General features: G+C 39.6%; 1 protein-coding gene across 1 annotated transcript in view; it reads right to left on the bottom strand.

Moving 5' to 3' along the window:
* Nucleotides 1-14900, bottom strand: part of BTLA (B and T lymphocyte associated) — a 39434-nt gene extending 24534 nt beyond the window's left edge. The window contains exon 1 of the mRNA XM_023728894.1: nucleotides 14631-14900. Coding sequence (XP_023584662.1) covers nucleotides 14631-14718 — 88 coding nt within the window. The 5' untranslated portion in view covers nucleotides 14719-14900. The remainder of the gene's footprint in view (nucleotides 1-14630) is intronic.
* Nucleotides 14901-19827: the final 4927 nt, after the last annotated feature.

Raw genomic sequence — 19827 nt, 5'->3', positions numbered from 1 at the left:
GTCAACCAACTGGAAGAGAACCGTATTTGTGCCCATCACAAAGAAATGTGATCCAACAGAATGTGGAAATTATTGAACAATATCATTAATATCACACTCAAGTAAAATTTTCCTGAAGATCACTCAAAAACAGCTGCAGCAGTACATCAACAGGGAACTGCCAGAAATTCAAGCCAGATTCAGAAGAGGATGTAGAACAAGGGATATCATTGTTGATGTCACATGGATCTTGGCTGAAAGCAGAGAATACCAGAAAGATGTTTACTTGTGTTTTATTGACTATGCAAAGGCATTAGACTGTATGGATCATAACAAACTATGGATAACCTTGTGAAGAATGGGAATTCCAGAACAGTTAATTGTGCTTATGCGGAGCCTGTACATAGACCAAGAGGCAGTTGTTCGAACAGAACAAGGGGATACTGCATGGTTTAAAATCAGGAAAGGTGTGCATCATGGTTGTATCCTTTCACCATATTTATTCAATCTGTACTGAGCAAATAATATGAGAAGCTGGACCATATGAAGAAGAACTGGGCATCAGGATTGGAGGAAGACTCATTAACAAACTACGTTATGCGGATGACACAACCTTGCTTGGTGAAAGTGTAGAGACTTGAAGCACTTACTGACGAAAATCGAAGACCACAGCCTTCAGTGTGGATTATATCTCAACATAAAGAAAACAAAAATCCTCACATCTGGACCAATAAGCAACATCATGATGAATGGAGAAAAGATTGAAGTTGTCAAGGATTTCACTTTACTTCAACACTCATGGAAGCAGCAGTCAAGAAATCAAAAGATGCATTGCATTGGGCAAATCTGCTAAAAAAAAAAAAAAAAACTCTTTAAAGTGTTGAAAAGCAAAGATGTCACCTTGAAGACTAAGATGTGCCTGACCCTGGCCATAGTGTTTTCAATTGCCTCATATGCATGTGAAAGCTGGACAATGAATAAGGAAGACCGAAGAAGAATTGACGCCTTTGAACTGTGATGTTGGTGAAGAATATTGAACATGGACTTCCAGAAGAATGAACAAGTCTGTCTGGAAAGAAATAAAGTCAGAGTGCTCCTTGGAAGAGTGGATGGATATGTATAAAGAGAGATCAGTCCCTGGAGAAGGACATCATACTTGCTAATGTAAAGGGTTAGCAGAAAAGAGAAAGACCCTCAACGAGATGGATTGACACAGTGGCTGCAACAATGGGCTCAAACATAGCAATGATTGTGAGGATGGCGAGGACTAGGCATTGCTTCATTCTGTTGTACATAGTGTAGTTATTAGAACCAACTTGATGGCATGTAACAACAACAATTTATTCTTTGATAAATGCTGGAATATTTTATCCCTTTTGAAACCCATGCATAAAAAGTGTATGAGAAATGGCCGTATTTAAAACCTCATTTGTTATGTATATTTGCATCAGCTACGTCATGAGTACGTATAAGTCATGAAATACTCTACTGTGGAAATGACTCCTGCACTGATAAAATAACTAAAATAAGCAGATCCCTTTACTTAAGCACTTAGAGGTAATTTATGTCTTTTTATTTTTCCAGCGAGGGATTGGTGGTTCAGTAGTAGAATTCTCACCTTCCTTGCGGGAATGCCAGACTGTATTCGTGGCCAACGTACCTCATATGTAGCCACCACCCATCTGTCAATAGACACTTGTGTGTTGCTGTGATGATGAATAGGTTTCAGTGGAGCTTCCAGACTGAGATGGTCTTGGAAGAAAGGCCTGGCCGTCCACTTCCAAAAATCTGCCAGTGAAAACCCTGTGGATCACAATGGTCCAATCTGCATCCAGTCATGGGTATGGTACAGGACCAGGCAGTATTTCATTCAGTTGTGCCTTGGGTCCCCAGGCGCTGGGGTCCAACTCAAAGCCAGCTAACAACAACAACATTTTTCCAGTAAGGTTAAGGCTAAGCATGGCCTTAGACTGTTTTCTCTTTAAGTTCCTTTCCCTATAACCTTAATTATTTTCTTAGTGCTATGTTTCTGTTTTGAACTAATCTTTCTCCCAGCAATATACCCAACCCATTTCCTTCATTAATTTCTGTCACTTATCTCCAAGCGTTCTGGATAGATTTACAGTTTTGTAGGTTATAACGACATAAGCATATCTGAGATTACCACCAACCCTCTCACTTTAAAGATGAAGAAGCAGAACCCCAGGGTGCTAAGGGCCTTGTCCATGATGACACAGCTAGTCAAAGACTGAACTGGGGCACACCTTTTGGGCTCACACTCCCCATACCTCCGTACCTAGAACAATGTCCCAATTTTTTCTCATTTTTAGCTAGTTCCTAATGCCCAATAAAACCCTCACTCTAATTCCTGCTCGCAGCTTATCAACCTCTGTTCAGAATAATTGAAACTTGATTGAATTCCCAAGAACCAGATTGGGCCAGGGACCTGTAGAACTTTAGAGGCTCTAAGTGTTTATTTATTTGTAAATGCTTTGAGACCTTAAGCAAGTTCACTTTAAAACTTCCTAATTCAGTTGTTTCCAAAAATTTAGATTAAAAATGAAAGGGCAAATTATGAGGATGAGGTTTTCAAAAAATTGAAGAGAAAGGGTGATAATTTACCAAAAGGAACTATCTTAAAACATAACAGCTAGATGTGGTTAGACTCATGACAAAAGAGCAAGGAAACTAGAGGCAGAAAGTCCAAGTGAAACCCCTGTTTCCAGAAGTTGGTTCCTCTCCCTAAAGTTAATAGCCAATCTTAGCCTCCTAACTTCCCTTTTGTTTGCTTGGATAAGTCCGTAATAATTTATGGAGCCTGTAACTGTGCTGGTGCTGTGGCAAACTGCAAGGAGTTTACAGACAAAGACCCTCTTGCTCTCCAGGAGCTTACCATTTGATAATTGAGGCAAGATTAACTAACAAGGCCACTTTTCTGGAATAAACTTACTATCTACCACTCCTGTTTTCTACATGTTTACCTGAGCTGAAAGTAGGCTCAGGGGGCCCTGTATGCTAGTTGTTAGGGTATTAGATGCAGTCCCTGTCTTTATGGAGCTTGCCTTCTAATGGGACATTAAGATGCATAACAAATGGGAGAATGAAACAACACTCTAAAAAGATACAAACCACTTTGCATGGGAGTGCAGAGGATTAACTCCAGCTGGAGCTATCAGGGCAAGGCTCCAAGAAAAGGTTGTATTTGAGCTGAACCTCAATTAATGAGTAGCCCTTTGACAATCAGAGCAGTGAATGGGACATGGGAGGTATTTTTAGACTGAGGAAATAGGAAGAGCGAAGGCATAGAGGCCAGAAACCTCATGGCTGATTCAAGGAATTGATACACACCTGGATCATGGAGAAGTTTAAGCTTTGCTTATTTACCGTGAGAAAATATAGTACCTATCACATTTTGGGATATTCATAAACAGCATGGGAATAGTTAGAAAGGAGAATGCTCATTTGAACATGATGTTCAAATACTAACACATTTTGACCTTGAGACAGACACGCAGTTTCACTGGTCCTCGATTTCTTCAAGATAAGATTAAAAGGTTGGACTACAAAAATATAAAAGTAGTTACCCACCCTGCCCTCCTAAGGAACTCTGTGGGGCAGTAGAACTGTCATATAGGGTTGGTAAGAGTCAAAATCGACTCGATGGTACAGAACAACAGCAACACCACCCTTCCCTCCTATACATAAATACGTGCACAACTTCACCTCCGTTCGTGCTTGTCGTTGACACTGTAGAATCACTTCTAAGTCCCTCTTTCCATTACACTATGTTACCTTCCCATTTAGCCATAAGACTGTCACTCAATGCTAGCGGTACAATTGAACACCCCTTCTAGCTCCAGCATCCTATGAGTATATGCTTGGCAAGAGGGCAAAAGATAGGCTGGAGTAGAGAAGAGAGCTAGGTGGTAGTCCTGACCACATCACTGACTTTCAGTGGAATTATGGAAACATCAGTGTAAATTCTGAATATTCTAATCAGCAGATTGGGATCACTGACTGGTACACTGGCCATTCCTCCTTCCTGAATAGAGGAATGAATAGATGAATGAATGCAGGCTTGCAAACAGGCATTAAAATTCATCAAGAGCATTCCCTCTATACAAACACAGATCTTAGACTTCCTATCTCTCTGAGACTCAAATTAGTATTTTTAGTGCCAGAATGATCCACTAAGCCACAAGGCACAATTCTAATTTCCCACCTGATGAGCATCTGGGTGCTTCTTTTCTGCTTGTCTTGAATTATGCATATCAATCTTATGACACTCGGAATACCCAAAGCTATCTATAAGAGGCTTATCTTTTCAACCAAAACTTTTCTGGAAAGGAATGAAGCTCATAGTTGCTTTCGGCTGTGACTTATCTCCCAACTATCAGTTATTGCTGCTGTTTGTTCCTGTTGTTTTTCTCAGACATTCACATCTGATGGTAGGGAATCTGCTATGCTCAAAAATAATTAAAATAAATACATGCAGTAAGAGGACAAAAACGTCTACCATACCCAAGTCCTCATATGAGGACATAGCTTTTTAAAATCGCTCTAGTTTTAGGCAGTCTCTTATTTTTAAAATCTTATGAAAACTTGTTATTGTTGGGTACTGTCGAGTCTGTTTTGACTCATAGCAACCCCATGTGACAGATTAGAACTGCCTCCATATGGTTTTCTAGGCTATAATATTTACAGAAGCAGGTTGCCAGGTCTTTCTCTCACAGAGCCACTGGGTGGGTTCAAACCACCAACCTTTCAGTTAGTGGCCAAGCTTAACCATCGTGCCAACAGGGTTCCTTTATAAAAACTAGTACACCTACTCCTCACTTATTACCTCATTATCTGACATTTCACATTTACAACAATAGTAACAAATCTACTATCTGACTATCTTGCACATTAATGACATAAGTGTGAGGCAAGAGTAACACTGGCTATGATGGTGAAGGTTATGTATCAGCTTGGCTGGGCCATGATTCTCGGTGGTTTAACAGTTATGTAATGATGTAGTCATCCTCCATTTTGTGATCTGACTTGGTCATCTTCCATTTTCACATTATACCGATTTTCACATAATGACCTGGTCTTTGGACTATGTCGATAAGTGAGGAGTGGGTGTACTGTATTATTGTAGTATATACATTCCATGAGTGGGTGTCCCTAGCATATCTGATGCACAGAGTGGATCATTTTTAACAACTCCCTCCTCTCTATGAAAAAATATTGTCAGAAATAATCATGAAGTGAAACAAACAATAAAAATGACCAGAAAATAAACATAGACAGTGGGTATTTTCTTTTATTAAACTTCATATATAAAATCTTACAAGTAAAAATATTTAAAAATAACATCATAATACAAAAGAGGAAAAATGCATAGCTATTTATTCAATAATGTTTATATCTACCTAAACCATTGAATTGTGAGCCATTGTTTGCATTTAGTTTAGGTAAATAACTGTCCAGTAACTAGTAAGTGGATTTTATTAAAATTGAAATGTCTGTAAATGATAAAATTTAGGGAACTACTAAATTGTACCACTAATTTAAAGTTTTATTTTCTCAATTAATTCTTTAGTTTTATAACAAACAATGAACAATTTACTAAGAAAAATAAATTTCAATTGTAAAGATATTATTCAAATTTAGTAAAACATTTCACATATGAACTAATATCAAACAAAAATATCACCTCACAATTTGCACTCTGTTTCACTATTTTAAATTTTTAAACACAAATAAAAATTCAAAGTGGTTGCATAGAATGACAGAAATGAAATGGCTCAAGTTCTGTTTCTTTGTCTCTGCAATGACTGTGGTATCCTTGTTTATTTAGAATCTACTGTTTACACGTGGGAGTGTGTAGTTCCACAGGGACTGGAGATGTAAGCTGCACGAAGGAAGTGCCAGCGATGGGGAACATTATGAATTCGCTCTTGAAATGAACACATGTAGCTGAGCCTGTAAGGAGCCCTGTTGGCGTAGTGGGTGTTTGGCTGCTAACCAAAAGGTTGGTGTTTCGAACCCACCAGCTATTCCAGGGCAGAAAGGTGTGGCAGTCTGCTTCTGTAAAGATTACTGCCTTAGAAACACTATGGGGAAGTTCTACTCTGTCCTGCAGGGTCACTATGAGTCAGAATCAACTGGTCAGCACAAGTTTGTTTTGTTTTTTGGTTAGCTGAATCCATATGTATCCCAGGCCAACTCTATAACTGGGAAGTTCTCCGAGCTAAACTTCATGTATTATACAATATTTATTAAAGGATAAAACAAAACAAAACCCACTGCTGTTGAGTCGATTTCAACTCATAGCGACCCCATAGAGTTTCCAAAGCTGTAAATCTCTACAGAAGCAGACTACCACATCCTTCTCCCACAGAGCCACTGGTGGTTGTGAACCACCGACCTTTCAGTTAGCAGTCCCATGCTTTAACCACTGCGCCACTAGGGCTCCTTATCAAAGGATAAGTACCAAAAATGTGCTAATTAGGAGCTTACATGTATACTATTAAAACTGTAAACATAGTAGTTACTTAGACCAAAAATACTTGTAGGAAGAGGAGCATTTCATCACTGATACTGTCTAGAATTGCTGGTACATGGTGCTAATTAAAGCAGACCAACTTTTAGTCAGCTTTATTGCTGTGTTTAAATTCTGTACAGACCCATGTTCTCACTTATTGCCCACACCCAGGGCTGTCCACTCCCACTGTCCAAGACAGTTTAGTAATGTGACAGTTTCTAATGTAAAGGGATGCAGAAAGATGCCTAGATGACTCTAGATTTTTCTTTCATTATCTTGACAAGATTACAGTCTCTCAAAGATCACTGCTGGCTGAGTCAATCAGGAAGGGCTTCATGGAAGAGGTGGCATTTCAACAAGGTTTTCAAAGATATGTAGAATATTGATGGATGGAGCTGAACCTCCTCCATTCCCTACATCCAGTCCACCTCTGTGGGAAAACCTGGTTCTCCTCCCTTTACCACAATATAATACCATCATCTACGCAATAACATGGACCAGAACCTGTGAGCTGTATTTATCTCCTTCTTTACCGACCCATTCAATCAGCCAACAAGTTAATTCGGTATCCAAAATATCTTTCAGATTTGTTTGTTTCCATGCCACTGCTTAATTTGGGTCTCATTATAGTTCATGTGGATTATTGTTACAGCCTACCAGCTAGTCTGCTACACTCCAAACTTGGTCTTGCTCCCCTCTCTCCAGACCCACATCCATTCTCCACATCACTGTCACAGTTTACATTCTTAAAAAAAAAAACTTAACCACAAGATTTTCTACTTAAAACCCTTTAGATACTCCCCAATGCCTACAAAAAAAAGTCCAGTTTCTCAAATACCATTTATCTCCCCCTCCCTTATACAAACTCACTATACTTCATACTTCAGAAACCCTAGACCACTTGGTGTTCCCCCAGAGAATGTTCCATGACATTTCTGTGTGATGTGCATCACACTCTATTACTTCTGAATATCTGTTTATGCATCTGTCTTTCTATCTTGTCGGTAACTCCATGGTGGCTTGGTACCTGTCACTGCAGGGCAAGACAGCCCTAGAAAAGGCATGAAGTTGAGAAGGCAGACATGCACTCAGACTGAACAGAAAGCTTCACGAAAGATTCCCAACTCTGCCGCGTGCTCCCTGGGAGAGGCGGGCAGGCCAGAAGCCTTTGAAGTAAAGAGTGCACCTCGACATACTCTGTGGTGGTTAAGTTGCAACCACTAAAGAAGAACTACAGCTTGCAAGTGTGCAGTGTCAGAAGGCCTGATTTATGTCCATACTGAAGTGATATTCAAGATATTTAAGAAGTGATACTCCTTGGCCATCCAGCTACCAGCAGCTACATAGCTGCTCCGTACAGCTGCATGTGAAACTACAGTCGGGAGCTGGAGAGGGGAGCTAATTTGTGAAGTATTTTAGCTATTAAAAAAATGAAAGTTTGTGTTTATGAATCTTTTGGACCACATGCCTGATTATAAGTACCATTGTGAGAAAAATTCCAGTGAACTTTGCTATCTCTCCATTGAAGAATTCTTAGAAAGTTATGGAAAGTTCAAAATGGTCACATTCACTGAGAGAAATCAATGGCTGTAAAGGATGCAGATTGCCTTAGTCTGAGCTAAGACAGTATTAGAGTTTACCAAAGAAAGGTAAACAAATAATTTTTGAAACACTAAAGTGATTGCTAAAGGCATAATATACCATTAGTTTTCTGTGACATCAACCAGAATTTTGGCTTCTGTCAGAAAATAGTATAATAAACAAACAAGCAAAAGCTTCAGGCACACGCTGTGGGAGTTGACAGAAGGAGAGGTCTAGACTCAGAAGGGAAAGGCCTCCAGAGCATGTTGGTGGTGTGTTCTGGCTGACTTTGAACGGCTGGAGTAGTGAGGAGAGGTGGGATGTGATGGTCATCAGGGAAAGGAAGTAAGTGCCCCTGCCCTTGCAAATCAGTGTGGGCTTAAGGGTCCCATGAGCAGTGCCTTGAGCATAATCAAGGAAATCCATACACAGAATGGCAGCCATGTAATCAAGCATCAGAGATCCTGGAAGGACATCAACCTAGACAGCCTTAGGGAATCGCATGCATCAAAAAGTCCAGATTGAATATCTTCTTAAGTTAGCTGACATAGACCTACAAAATTAGAAAGGGATGACATGAGAATACGGTCATGGAGACCCCATGTGTGTCAGAATAGAACTGCTCTCTAAAGGGTTTTCATGGCTGTGACCTTTCAGAAGCCCATGGCCAGGCCTTTCTTCCAAGTCACTTCCGGGTGGGTTCAAACTGCAAAGCTTTTGATTAGTAGTCAAATGCTTAACTATCTGTTGGACAGTTGTTTTTTATTTTGGGGGCTTTTTTTTGAGGTTAGAGTGGGAATTTTCCACCTTATATAACTAACCAGTTGCTGTTGAGTGAACTCCAACTCATGGCGACTCCATGTGTGTCAGAGAAGAACTGTGCTCTTTAGGGTTTTCAATGGCTGAGTTTGGGGGAAGGAGATCACCAGGCCTTTCTTTCAAGGCACCTCTTGGTGGACTCGAACCACCAACCTTTTGGTTTGTAGCCTAGTATTTAATCTTTTGCACCACCAAGGGTCAAAGCCACCAACTTAATGTTGTATTATGTCATGTTGATTAAACTTGTTACTTTAACTCTGTGATAAAAGAACTGATTTTTTAAGTCATATATTACCAGAGATGCTAGGAATATCTGGGGAAATTTGAATAAGAATGGTGCACACACACTTATGTTAAAATCAGAGCTTCTATAGTAAAGAATGGCCACTTTTAGTTTAAGAAAAACCCCAGGACTTAATCTTAGGTGTAAAATGAAAAACTAACCGAGTCTCACTCCCCACTGTGAAATGGAAATTCATTTCCCTGACAAAGAGCACCTAATGAATGTAACAGAGACCCCAGACACAGAAATGCTGTGTAATAGCAGATGGAAGTCCTTCTTTTCTGTGGGTATTGTCTGATATTGCTCTTTAGCTATCTCCTCACTAAACACACGACACAGGCACTCGCATGAGGAAAAGTGGTTGTTGTTAGCTGCTGTCGAGTCAGCCTCCCAACTCATGGCAAACCCGTGCACAGTGGAATAGAATTTTCCCAATCTTGTGCCATCCCCATGATCAGTTGTGGATAGGACCATTGTGATTCATAGGGTTTTCACTGGCTGATTTTCAAAACAAGATTGCCAGGCCTTTCTTCCTAGTCCATCTTAATCCGGAAGCTCTGGTGGCTGCGCATGAGGTGCGTAGGCTGGGAATCAAACCCAGGTCTCCTTCATGGAAGTCAAGAATTGAGCAGTGAACCACCAATGCCCCTGATAAAAAGTTGCCTTAGCAAAAATGGAACTGGAAAGAACTTCACACCAAGAATTCACCTGGTATGAATCTATATTTATTTCCATTACTTAAAAAACAAAGACCGTGAAACAAGAAAAGTGAGAGAACTTTCACAGTCATCTTCTATTATTACTTCCTCTGAAAATCTCCTTCTTCCAAAAGTATATCTTCTTCTAATGGCATGAAAAACCTTTTATAAAAAATCTGTTTTCATATGGTGCACTTTGAAGAAATTTTTTCTAGGGCTAGAATTTCTCATACTTACTGATATGACTATTTTGGCGGAAAATTTGAAGACTGTCTCTTCAAGTTGTGTTCAGTAATTTAAGGGCTTAAGCCATGTATCTCTTGGTTTTATCTAGGATGGGATAATTCTGAAATGTTTTGTATGAAACAGTCATTTTGGTATTTTCCAAAGCCGTTTGTAACAGAAGTTTAGTAAGTGCCTGTGCCATTTCCTCTCCTTAAGATATTTAAGAATGTGACAAGCAGAGATTTTAAAGGGTCATCAGGTCAGATAGCAGGTGGACAGCTTAAGTCCCATTTGTGGGGTCCTCCCTGAGTCACTGCCTTGCATTCATTGCTCCTCACATTGTCATCCTGACAGGTCAAATAATAAGCATGTCACTAATAGTTTTTGAGTTCTGATTGTGTGCTAGGCACTTTTGGGTTCCATACCTAAATTGCCTCATTTGACCCTCACAACAATTTTATATGGTAGTGACCATTATTTTCTTTATTTTTAAGTCGCTCAAGGTCACCAGCCAGTGGGTGGCAGAGCCAGGGAAAGGACTTGAATCCAGGCCTAACTCCAAACTCTTACCTGTTAGGGTTGTTGAGAAAGTAAATGAGACAATACAGGAAAAGTTGTTAGCACAGTGCTTAGAGCATAATAAACACCAATAAATGCCAGGAATTATTACAGTAAAAACTGAGAGCCAGAACTGGACGGACTGCTTTGTTTTTTCAGGTCTTGCAAGTTTTCACTCTTTGACAGGATGCAGGCACCACTTTATTTTTTATCATTCTCTATTTAGTGGAAAATATTTGAGTTTTCCTTCTCTGACAGGTTTCCGCCTTACTGAGTTAATTTTGGCTTTTGCAGGTTTTACTGTGTTCTTTCCGATAGGATGAATCTAGGGAAGTGACAAGGAAGTTGAATAATCATCCAAGGCCACAAAGCCAGTAAGTGGCAAAGGCAAGATGGAAACCCAGAAGGCCTGTCGCAAGTGTCTGTGCTCTGAACAGCTATTCCTAACTGCTTCTTTAAGGATCCTCAGCAGTGCATGGTGACTGGTGTGTTTACACCATACTTAACATATAATAAACATAAAAAATACCAGGCAAACAAGGATAGAAAAGGCAGTACAGCTCATATAAAGATGAAAGATGCCCTTATTTTATATGAGCAATGAAATTCTACAGAGTTATACTAACCGGCCTTGGACAAAGCTGGGAAGTAAAAACCTTGAACTTGGGATGCTTTTCCAAGCTTGCTCTCAGTGCTTCTTCCCTCATTCTCTCCAGGTGATTAACGTCTCCTTTCAGTTCTGCCTACTGGTCGCTGCTTTTGCCTCCCCAGGCTGCAGGATTCACACGTGTCCCACCTCTTCAGAGCCCTCCCCACCCTGTTTGACAAGGATGAGTATCTGGTGGAGCGTTAGTTGGCCAATGTGTAATTATCTCTCTTGAGCAGCAAAAGTTTTTAGCCAATTAAATGGGCCATAAGGAAAAATTCATCATGTTGACAATTTAGAGAACGTTTCTGGTCAGGGGAGACTTCCCTGGTACTGATGGGCCCTGCCCTTCGAGGATGCTAAGCCCATCACCGTGGTCCCAGTGACTTCAGGAAAAAAGTAGGGCAGAGAAAGCATACTTTAGAAGTTTTTGAAAGTAGCATCCAAGAGAGCCTCTGGTATTTTATCAGAAACCAACATGGGTATTTCTAAATACTGCCTTCAATGGTAGGTGGTTATTGTCATGCCCAGAGTAAGGGTGCCATGTGTGTTATAATTGGAAAGTCCATTGCCGCTTCCTTCCAGAATATTTCCTCACATCCCTAACACATTCTACTACAGAGATCACACTGTGAGACTTGCTGGCATTGTCAAAGCCCTAGAAGACACTTAACAATTCCTGTGTGGGTAGAAAATCCTCTGTTGACCTTCAACTGAACAAGGGCCCAGGGCCTCAGAGCTGGAGCAGCTCACGTGGCCACGGGACAGACAATAGCCAGAAGCCGCCGCAGCCCCAGCGAGTATTGCCAGCATCATCGGTCGGGGAAGGAAAGCTGTTGACAATTTTATTACTTTCATCCGACACTGAGGTACAGATTTCCTCTAATTTTTTTTTTTTTTGAGAAACACACACAAAAAAGGAAGCATAATTTCTCAATAAAGAAAGCCCTTAAATAGGAGGCTTGTAGAGAACATTGCCTTTTTCCAACTTGTTTCACATGCAGCCTCCCTCCTGGAAAGAGGCATACAGACCTCACATTGCTTTCAAGTAAGAAAAAAAATCTCCTGTAAAAAATTATCTTTAAACATCTTGAAACTGTGCAAGTGCAAAGAAGGCAGCAATTAAGTAAATCACAGGAAATTTCCAAGATAGAAAGGTTATAATTAACGTGGTCTACAGGAATAGAGCCATTAGCTCTGTCTGGGAGAATAAATCTCACCAAACGCCCTTTATCACAACCCGTATCCTTACGTTAACGCAACGAATGCCGCAGCGCACGGTACAGGCTGCAGCGCGAGACACTGGCCAGGACGTAGGCCAGCTCTTTCCATTTCCCTTTCCAAATAATTTGAACCACTATATTTTGGCCTAAATATATTGCATTATATATTTTATTCATTTTATTTTAGCATTAAAAATTAAATTATTTTAAATGATAATATTAAAAGTTGAATTTTACGGAGTGGGTTGATGAAAATATCAGTCAAAACACCGTTAACATTTACCGAGCTTTACTACGTGCAGGCACGTTAGGCACGTTACCCGTGTTGTTGCGTTTATGATCTTCACAATAGCCCCAGAGTTTACAATTATTATCTCTACTTTATAAATGAGGAAACTAAGGAGAATAGAGGGTAAGAATCTTAACCAAGTCACACACTAAGTGGAAGAGACAGTAAAGGAACGCAATCCTAACACCCAAGTCCATTTTATAATCAACATTGGAGCCCTGATGGCTTAGTTGTTAAGGGTGACAGCTGCTAACCAAAAGGTCGGCAGTTTGAATCCACCAGCCGCTCCTTGGAAACCCTATGGGGCAGTTCTACTCTGTTCTATAAGGTCACTATGAGTTGGAACCAACTCCACGGCCCCTAAAAACAATGACATGCTATCCCACACTGGGAGGAGAAATAGAATTTGTACCCTAGCCCAGTGTGCCACAGTGCTGAAAATTCTTTTACTTCATATTATTTCATAAAAATTAGTTCACATATTTGGTAAGAGTTCTGCTTAATAATATTTGACTCCAGTTGTATCTATGTGACTGTAACTATCTGATGGAAAATGAAAAATGTGGTCGGCCATCAAATCCTCCAAGCACAAAAGTGCTTAGTTGACTAAAGACAATTTTTACTTTACACCTGGTTGTGTGGGGTCCCGGCATCATGGAGACAAACTCTAGAGCATACAGTTCCAGAACCGAAGATGACATTCCACAGGACCTCAGTGACCACGTTTTCAAGTTTAAAAGCTCAGCACACAAAACCAGTTGGCACAATAAACCGGTTGCTGTTGAGTCGACTCTTGATTTGTGTCAACCCCATGTGTGTCAGAGTAGAAAACTGTTCTCCACGTTTTCAATGGCTAATTTTTTGGAAGTAGATCACCAGGGCTTTCTTCTGAGGCACCTCTGGGTGGACTTGAACTTCCAACCTTTCAGTTAGCAGCAGAGTGTATTAATCATGTGCACCACCCAAGGACTCCTATAGCACAATAAGGCAGGATATTTGAAACCTGAACTCACTGAGAAAACCACACACTTCTGCTAGCCATTCATAGGCTTCCCCCTTCACAATATGTGGGTCCCTGGGTCCGTGTAGGGAAGCGAGTGACCGCACTGTGAAGAAGTTGTGTTGTTTGCCTGCATAAATCTCTACAGGGTAAACAAACGTTAGCTAAGCCAGAGCCCCAGCTGCTTCCTATTTACTTCATAGGAAACAACATCCAAGGAGGAATCATTCATTTTCAGCAGAATAGGAGCAATGACAGAATGCTTCCTTCTGTATTTCTCAGTATTTCCTCGTTCAGTGTTTTCAAAACACACATCCCACTGAAACAAGTGTTTAGAGACAACAAAATCAGAGAGTAACCATGGAGCTAGGTATAACCCTGGATATCCAGCACCATCCAACCCAGCTGAGCACACAACTCTGTCCTGGACTCAGTTTGGAAAGAACAAGCTACTTTTCACCCTGAGTGTGGCAGCTAGAGCATTTTTGCTGGTTGTAGTGATAGATTTGCACGTAATGATGTATAACACGTGTGCCGTTCGCTTTCCTCACCATCACCACACCTTTTAGGAAGATCACCAAGCTGTGGGCAAAGTGCCACTATTCAGGCAGGTGAGTACCATGCTTTAATTTGTTTATGCCCTCTAACACCTTCAGTGAGCAAATCTAACGGCCTGGTTTCGTCTACCATTATCACTTGGCATGAACATCACAGTCTACTGAGCTCAGCAAAAGAAAGCATTGCCTCCAACACTCCCTGAGAAATAAATCCAGAAATAATCTAAGCAGGTGTCTTACCGTGGATACTCCAGATGCCCAGATAAGGGATTAGGAAGAGGACCCAAAGCAATTTCCCAATTCCAAGCATTCGTCGCAATGTCTTCATTTTGTGTGGCTATGAAGGATGGAAAAAATTCTCAAGTAGAAGGCTTCTCTCCCTCCCCTGAGTTCTTCAGGGTTGAATCAGGTTACCTATCCCAGCAGCATCTGAGAAATAGAAGAGATAGGAGGTGGGAGAGGACAGTAAGAAGAGCCCAAATGATTTTGTGAAACAAAGTGAACAGAAAGACAATGTGACGCTCTGTTCTGTGGTTTTGCTTCTCGTCAAATCGACTGCTTATTTCAAAAGCTCTGATCTGCAAAGCAGCTCCATCCTTAAGTTCTCCTTCCGCTCTACCTCCTCTTTTGCCTCACCTTGAGGTTTTTCTCATTCAAAGTTGAGTGAAATGAACAATTAAACTTGAAAGAAATCTATATTGTTGCAATCTTTAGGTTGAGATTTTAATCAAACCAAGGGCAGGAAATTCATGTTAAAAGTCCCTCTGGTAAATATCCTCTCTCCCCACTTTTCATAGCCTGTGATTTTGAAACTTCTTTTATGTGAAAGGTTTTAGACTTTTTCCCCCAAACATCATGTTATTGTAAGATGATAATGCTTGTTGCCATTCAATCAGTGGAGGCTTATCTGAGGTTATGGAGAAAATGAGTGACAGGAAGTGCTTTCTCGGCAGAAGAGAGAAGGACAACCTGTAGATCATTATCAGTGGAACAAGATCATTGCTAGTATTGGCTACGTTTTCTGAGCCGAATGGCATCTTGAGTATCAATTAAATGAAACTTGCATTTTCAACATTCTTCCTGCAGTTGCTGTCTGGATTAAGTAGATTCAAAAGAGGAATGGAAAAAATGAAATTGTTCCAGATGAGATAGCTTAGGGTCATCCTGTAACCATTTTCTCCAAGGCCATTTGTAAAAATTAGATTATTTAATAACCACAGCAACTAATCAGATTTGCCCAGCATTTACAATCCAGGTGGGAGATCAGATTTGTGGCATTTGTGGTCATGGACAGAAAGTTGATTTTGTAAGTATTTCCCTCAGAGGTTGGTGACTTTCTTCCAAGGCCAGAATTCAATGGTTATAAGTGCATAAGGTTAGAAAACAGCTATCATGCATACATTGATTCAAAGAGACAATGCACTATGGTTGGAGATACAAAGATGAATAAGTCACTGTCCCTGATTCTAAACAGTGCATAGTCCAGCGGTATTGTAATTTCCTCACATCAGCCTTTAGTATTGGCACTTAACTACTCAATCATTTCAACCATACACAGTGTAATATAGAGCGACTCTACATATCTTCTTATGAGCTTCCATTCCTGGTCAAATAAACATCTTCTTTCTGGGAAATATCTATACACAACTCCTTTCTTTTCCCCTGCTCAAGATGGAGCACAAACTTCCTATGGCTGCTGAGACAGGGCTCACTGTCCCTTTATAGTGGTCCCAGAGGTCAGAAGCTATAAACCATAGGCCAGAGAGTCCAGACTATTGTCCCAAACCTGAAAGAAGCCGTAATAAATTTGTTTATCTCAGCATAAAACTTTATGATTCACTACTTTAAAGATTTTTGCATATAAAAAGTCTACGTTAATTAGATAACATTTGGGTGGGGGATACCTGTGTAACATCTAATGTGTGTGTTGTGAGTCCCTGGGTGGTACAAAGAGGTAATGCACCCAGAGGCTAAACAAAAGGTTGGAAATTTTAGTCCATCCAGCAGTGCCTCAGAAGAAAATCCTGGCAATCTACTTCAGAAAGATTAGCCATTGAAAACCCTGTGGAGCGCTTGAAGTCATCTTTAAACCAAACAATAGTTTAGCTTAGTTAGTAAGGAATGTTTGCCTTAAGTATTTTGCTCTTTTAAAGAACTATCATATGGGATCAAATTGACAACAGCAACTTGAAAGGTTAGACGGGAAGCTTAGGAGATAGTCAGTTTATGTTAATGGTGGTAGAATAATTTGGAAAAGAATAATGAGAGTGGTTGTACAACTTGAAGAATGTAATCAATATCACTCAACAGTACATGCAGAAATTATTGAATTGGTATATGCTTTTACTGTGTGTACTTTTACCACACACACACACACACACACACAAACCCTATGGAGCACCATTCTACTCTGACACAAAAGGGGCACCATGAGCCAGAGTCAACTCTATACAACAATTGTTTTCTTTGTTTTTTGCTGTGTGTATTTTCTTAAGAGATACATTTTGTTACCTTTATCAGCATACCAGGCTCTCTTACCCCTCCTTAGCTAGAATCAGTGAGAAAGACAAACTCCTTATAAAAATTCTCAGCACAATAAGAATAGAAGGGAAATTCCTAAGCATAATAAAGGGCATCTATACAAAACCAACAGCCAACATCATTCTCAATGGAGAGAAGCTAAAAACATTCCCCCTGAAAACGAGAACAAGATAAGGATGCACTTTATTACCACTCCTATTTAACATTGTGCTAGAAATCCTAGCTAGAACAATAAGGAAGAAAAATAAATAAATAAAGAGAGTCCAAATTGGTAAAGAAGAAGTAAAACTATCCCTATTCATAGATGATATTATAGTATACATAGAGAACCCTAAAGTCTCCACAAGAAAACTACTGGAACTAACAGAAAGATTCAGTAGATTAGCAGGATACAAGATAAACATACAAAAATAAGTTGGAGTCCTATACACCAATAAAGATAACTATGAAAGACAAATCAGGAAAGCAATACCATTTATAACAGCCCCTAAAAAAAGTAAAATATGTAGAAATAAATCTAACCAGGGACATAAAAGACCTATATAAAGAAAATTATAAAATGCTACTGCAAGAAACCCAAAAAGATCTACATAAATGGAAAAACATACCATGCTCATGGATAAGTAGACTTAACATTGTGAAAATATCAATTCTACCAAAAGCACTCTATAAATAGAATGCAATCCCAATCCAAATGCCAACAGCATTATTTAAAGAGATGGAAAACTAATCAACTTTATATAGAAAGGAAAGAGGCCCTGGATAAGTAAAACATTATTGAAAAAGAAGAACAAAGTAGGACGCCTCATATTACCTGACCTCAGAACCTATTAGGTAGCTACAGTAGTCAAAACAGCCTGGTACTGGTACAACAGACACCTTGATCAATGGAACACAATCGAGAACCCAGATGAAAATCCATTCACCTACAGTCACCTGATCTTTGCAAGGGCCTACAGTCCATTAAATGGGGGAAAAGACAGTCTTTTTAACAAATGGTGCTGGCAAAACTGGACGTCTATCTGTAAAAAAACGAAACAGGGCCCATACCTCACACCATACAAAAAAACTAATTCAAAATGGATCAAAGACCTAAATATAAAACCAAAAACTATAAAGATCATGGAAAAAAAATAAGGTTAATGCTAGGGGCCCTAATATATAGTATAAATAGGATACAAACCATAACTAACAATACACAAACACCCGAAGATAAGCTAGATAACTGGGATCTTCTAAAAATTAAACTGCTATGCTCCTCAAAAGACTTCACCAGAAGAGTAAAAAGAGAATCTACAGACTGGGAGAAAATTTTTGGCTATGACAAATCCCACAAAGTTCTAACTTCTAAAATCTACAGGAAAATCCAACACTTCTACAACAAAAAGACAAATAATCTGATTAAAAAATGGGCAAAGGATATGAACAGACACTTCAGCAAAAACTACATTCAAGCAGCCAACAGACACATGAGGAAATGCTCGAGATCACTAGCCTTTAGAGAAATGCAAATCAAAACTACAATGAGATACCATCTCACCCCAACATTACTGGCACTAATCAACAAATAGAAAATAACAAATGCTGGAGAAGTTGGGGGGAGATTGGAACTCTCATGCACTGCTGATGGGAATGAAAAATGGTACAACCATTTTGGAAAATGATATGGTTCTTCCTTAAAATGCTAGAAATATGTTGACTACTCTGGCAGGAATCACAATAGATGGTCCCGAACAGAGAGAGAGAAAAATGTAGAACAAAATTCAAATTCAAAAAACAAAAAAAATCAGTCTTGCTTGTCTGGCAGAGACTGGAGAAACCCAAGAGTATGGCCTCTGGACACCCTTTTAACTCAATACTGAAGTCACTCCTGAGGTTCACCTTTCAGCCAAAGATTAGACACGTCTATAGGGCCAGCAATAACACACGAGGCAAAAAAAGAATAGACTGGTTGACCATCCAAGAAGCTCAACGAACACCATATAGGATACATCCCAAAAGAATATCACCAAGGCATATCATAATCACACTCGCTAAAACCAAAGAAAACAAAAATCCTGAGAGCAGCTCAAGAAAAACAAAAAGTCACATACAAAAGAGAAACAATAAGACTAAGCTCGGATTATTCAGCAGAAACCATGGAGGCAAGAAGGCAATGGGATGGGATTTTTGACATATATAAAACTTTGAAAGAAAAAAATTGCCAGACAAGAATAATATATCCTGCAAAACTCTCGTTCAGATAGGATGGTGAAATTAGGTCATTTCTAGATGAATAGAAATTAAAGGACGATGTAAAAACCAAACCAAACTTACAAGACTTATTAAAGGGAGTCCTTCGATCTGAGAACAAACTAGCATCAGACCACAGGCTGAATCTAGGACACAGGATTGTACCAGCCAGATACGAACCTAAGAAATGAACTCTTAAGGACTATCCAAAACCAAAAGAATTACAACAGAGAACTAGAGAGGTTAATTTGTAAATGAAAACAGCATCACAACAATAAAACAGGGAATAAATGACGCAGGTATAGAACCTTCTAATGGAGAGAAAGGCAAGGCAATGACAAGTAATAATAGACTGCTTCAAACTTAGAAAGATAAGGGTAAATTTCAAGGTAACCACAAAGAAAGTTAACAAACCTACTCATAAAAATAAAGAGGAAAAGCATAAAGTCTCAGTAAAAACAAAACCTACAAAAACAAAAGAAATGAAGAAAAAATCCACAAAAAAAAGGAATTCAGCACAGGAGAGTAAAAGGAAGAAAGAAAACATCAACACCACAAAAAAAAGCACTACAAAATGACAGCACTAAACTCACACCTATCAATAATTACACTGAATGTAAATGGCCTCAATGCACCCATAAAGAGACGGAGAGTGACAGAATGG

Source organism: Trichechus manatus, unplaced genomic scaffold, assembly GCF_000243295.1.
Source record: "Trichechus manatus latirostris isolate Lorelei unplaced genomic scaffold, TriManLat1.0 scaffold00026, whole genome shotgun sequence".
Classification (NCBI taxonomy): Eukaryota; Metazoa; Chordata; class Mammalia; order Sirenia; family Trichechidae; genus Trichechus; species Trichechus manatus.
The sequence above is the reverse complement of the archived record's forward strand: the minus strand, read 5'-3'. Positions and strand labels throughout refer to the sequence as shown.